The following is a 3,823-nucleotide window of genomic DNA, read 5'->3' as shown; positions in this document are numbered from 1 at the left end:
ATTGTTTGAGTTTGTAATACAATGCATTCCCCGCTACAAAGCCCCATTTCAGAGTTTTGTAAATCAATACCATTACATAGAAGTGAGTTTTTTTTCTTCTACAGTATAGATACTCTAATCAACACCGAAGGGTCATGTAGCTTCTGTCTATGCCCACTCTTAAAAGTATAAAGTCCTTTCTAAATCAAACCCACTGTTCCTGAACTATAAGAGTTACACTACTTCTCATTGCCCTGTATTCACCTTTAATGGAGGACCCGTTCCCCCTCCATTAGTCAGAATACACCCTGTAACTAAACAAGACTAATGTAATGTGTGGTAGAGACTACTACTTTTACTATTGGTTGCACAACGATCGAAAATCGAACTTGCATTGTTGCAGTTCAGAGATTCACATTGATGGGCTAGATACAGTACACTGGAATATACCACTTCCAGGCCCTCCCCCAGAAGGTTCATGGGAAATTGTGCAAGTCACATTTTGGTAGTAAAAAAATGTTTCCTGTGAGCGGTAATAGCCTCACCAGAATTGTGCATTTAAATTGTTTTAGCAAGGTTTAAGTCACGATACAGGGCAGTTTTAAGACCTGACATTTTTACCTGCTGAAGTTCACCGGTTAAAAGGAAAACTCCACCCAAAAACGTTGGGTATTAGTTTCATTAGTACATTGTTGATATAGTATCAAAACATTATACATGTCAGCAATCAAGTTAAGATATAACAAAAACTACAGAATCAGGGAGTTGAGGAACTTCATTTTAGACCTGGGATACATATTACAAAAGCTCATGCTAGTCAATGAACAAAATGCACAACAAACGTAATCTAGATAGATTTTATTTTATCCAGAATGCATTTTTAGCAGGAAAGTCAGTCCAGATGAGTAGGCCATCAGTGAAGAAGCTTTTCCTTTATGTTGAGAGGACCAACAGAAGCTTCTTGCGCCCACTGGAAACCTAAGAGCAGAAGACCATGTCTACATAGGGAGAACTAAGAAACAAACTTGACAAAAGCATTGTTTCTCAGTCAATTCCTGGGTGACTCAGTGGGTGCACTTTTTTGTTCCACCCCAGCACTGACCGCCAATTTAGCCAAAGGCTTAGGTGAATCAACTACGTAGGTATTGGAGTAAGACAAAAATGTGCACCCCAGAGAGTCATCCAGGAATGATTGAGAAACATTGGACTGAAGTGCACATGTACCTGGATCTGGTTCCCTTTTCATGCCACAGTCTGTGTCACAACAGCCACATGCCTGGTCTTTCCCATTGGCCTCATGCCATCTATGGAAAACAGAGTGTTGCATGTTGTACACAGTCGGTGCAAGTAAAGTGTGGTCCTCTGTAGCTCAATTGGTAGAGCATGGCGCTTGTAACGCCAGGGTAGTGGGTTCGATCCCCGGGACCACCCATACGTAAAAATGTATGCGCAAATGACTAAGTCGCTTTGGATAAAAGCATCTGCTAAATGACATTATTTAAAGTGCACAACCTGCATATATACCCAGACTTACCCATTCAAGAAGGAACAGGCCTTGTTCTCATGATCAATACGCGCTGAAGCTGTTGTGGCTTTCAGGAGGCAGGTAATGTATAGCTGTTGAAATTACATTTGTTGAAGCCTCGGAATTGGTACCACGTAATTAGTAGATGTGACACTCAAAGCTACGTCATGGTGGGTACAACAGCCATATTGGGAATACTATTCTTAATTTTTGATTGAAGCTCATCAACTGCCAGTTCTATAAATTGGGATAGCCAAGCTAATTTGCAGAAGACCTCAGGATTGACTACTCACCGATCCAGTGTTCACAACCTGAAACCTAAAGGCTTCTATCTGGAACCGGAGCTTGTCATCCATGGTGCGAGGTATGAACTGGGACCTGGAGCCTGTCAGCTTGGTGTCGACCAGACAACTGAAGGGCACAAAAAAACAAAAATTAGGCTACCTACACTGTTGAACCTCTGGAGGGATGCCATTCAAAATGGACGTTGATCTGAAGTGTGGGCAGGTGGAGGGAATGGGAAATGCCTTCCTTAGCAATAGATTAAAGCAAATGATTAGTCCTTGAACTAGATCAAGTACCTTACAAAGGACACTCACCCATGGTTCTCGATGAAGGCATATCTTGGGACAGTGTTGATGTTTGGGATGACTGTGGCTACACAGCGGTCCACAAAGACTCGGAGGGGCACATGGTAGAACTGGACGACAGAAGCTTCAAAGTTAATATTATCTCCAAGAATGTACTCGTTGCTGGGTCTCTCCAACTGCCAGTTATCTGTGAAGACAAGTAAAGGGCATAATCTACTACTCATTTCAAACATAATGCCCCTGCTCTAGTTTGTCAACTGTGGGGTTGGATATTGGCAAAAATAACTGCTGTCATTTTGTTTTCTGGGGTCACCACCTCATTCCAATAACTCAGTGGCGGTTACATTTGCCAGTTGGCAACACCATAGCTTACAAACAAGTGCAGAGACAGCACTTAAGTCAGTGCCTGTCAAGATCTATGGCAAGGACAAGCCCTTACTCACCAGTCATTAGCCTCAGGGAGAAGTACAGGAGCTCCTCTGCAACCTTAGTGGAGGCATAGGGATTCCAGGTGGGCTTCACTGCACCGCTGCTCACGTCATGCTTTCTGTAAAGGAGTCTCTTTAATGCGAGACCAAAAGTCCAAGGAAGTGCATCCAAAGTCGATTGAACTTACAAAAACACCACAATGCAGGTGTAATCAACTCACCTTTGATAGTGACACTCAACCCAGAGCTCCACTTCTCTTGTCCGAACAATGGGGCTGCTGCCCAGAGTGGCTGGTGTATAACGGAGTGTGAAGACGTAGACCAGTGAATCATCAGTCATCTGGAATCATAGCAGCAAGTGGCATTGTAAGAAAATCAATGGTTGTCAACCTTGCAAAATTATAACGGTGCTAAAGCTCAATGTTACCGTCAGAGTGCTGCCACATCCGTGCAGCTCTGTGTCAAAGATCAGCACTTGAGCAGAAGCATCCTCCCCGGTGACTGTACAGCCTCCCAAGGTGAGATCCGCTGCGTGAATAAGTTGGCCTATACCAAGCAGATCTCGCTTGACTTCCACATGAGCAGCAGTCTCCCCACATTGAACTGCAACGCTATTGGCAGGCACAGGCAGCGGGCTCTGCTCATCAATAGCCAACTGCACCTCTTTGATTGGATCTTCAGGAAATCTCCAGGTCAAAGGCTCATTGAATGTCTGCTTTGACTGGAGGAAAGGGTTTTGAACTTGCTTCGGTGTCTGGACCCTGGCGGGCCATTGCACAGGTCTTGGTTGAAATCTAGCTGGTTCTTGAGCAGGCCTATACTGTGGAACAAATCTCCCAGGGGCATGTGCCACTTGGCGCCGGGATTCCTCTGCCTGATAAATCTGCTGAACTGTAGCTAAACAGCCAAAGGTAAGAAGTAGGATGATTTTAATACAAAACGCCATTATTCGATCTAGTCTCTATATTATATATTTATTGGAATTCTTTGATGTTTGCAATAGCAACACTGTCTCTGAACAGCCATTTTGTATCCCTTTGTCTTAGTTTGACTCCACCCCTTGTTTGATGTATCTAATGATCTTCCAGATGTGTTATGCAGCTGCACACAGACTACAATCTGAACTGGATGTATCTCAATACTTTAAAGTATCTTCATTTATAACAGGGATGGTCAACTCCAGTCCTCTGGGGCCTGATTGATGTCACACTTTTGCGCCAGCCCCAGCTAACACACCTGACTCCAATAATCAACTAATCTTCAGTTTAAAATGCAATTAGTTTAATCAGCTGTGTTTGCTA

General features: G+C 43.6%; 1 protein-coding gene across 1 annotated transcript; it reads right to left on the bottom strand.

Annotated features, from left to right (window-relative positions):
• Positions 1-862: 862 nt before the first annotated feature.
• On the bottom strand, positions 863-3,549 carry LOC121540048 (zona pellucida sperm-binding protein 3-like). Its single transcript, XM_045207681.1, has 8 exons — positions 2,950-3,549; positions 2,744-2,862; positions 2,538-2,641; positions 2,104-2,281; positions 1,798-1,915; positions 1,514-1,596; positions 1,204-1,283; positions 863-957 (listed from the first exon to the last, which is right to left on the bottom strand). Exons 1-8 carry the CDS (start codon positions 3,466-3,468, stop codon positions 893-895), a joined length of 1,266 nt encoding a protein of 421 aa, XP_045063616.1. The 5' UTR covers positions 3,469-3,549; the 3' UTR covers positions 863-892.
• Positions 3,550-3,823: the final 274 nt, after the last annotated feature.

This window comes from Coregonus clupeaformis, chromosome 26 (assembly GCF_020615455.1).
Source record: "Coregonus clupeaformis isolate EN_2021a chromosome 26, ASM2061545v1, whole genome shotgun sequence".
In the NCBI taxonomy this organism is placed as follows: Eukaryota; Metazoa; Chordata; class Actinopteri; order Salmoniformes; family Salmonidae; genus Coregonus; species Coregonus clupeaformis.
The sequence above is the reverse complement of the archived record's forward strand: the minus strand, read 5'-3'. Positions and strand labels throughout refer to the sequence as shown.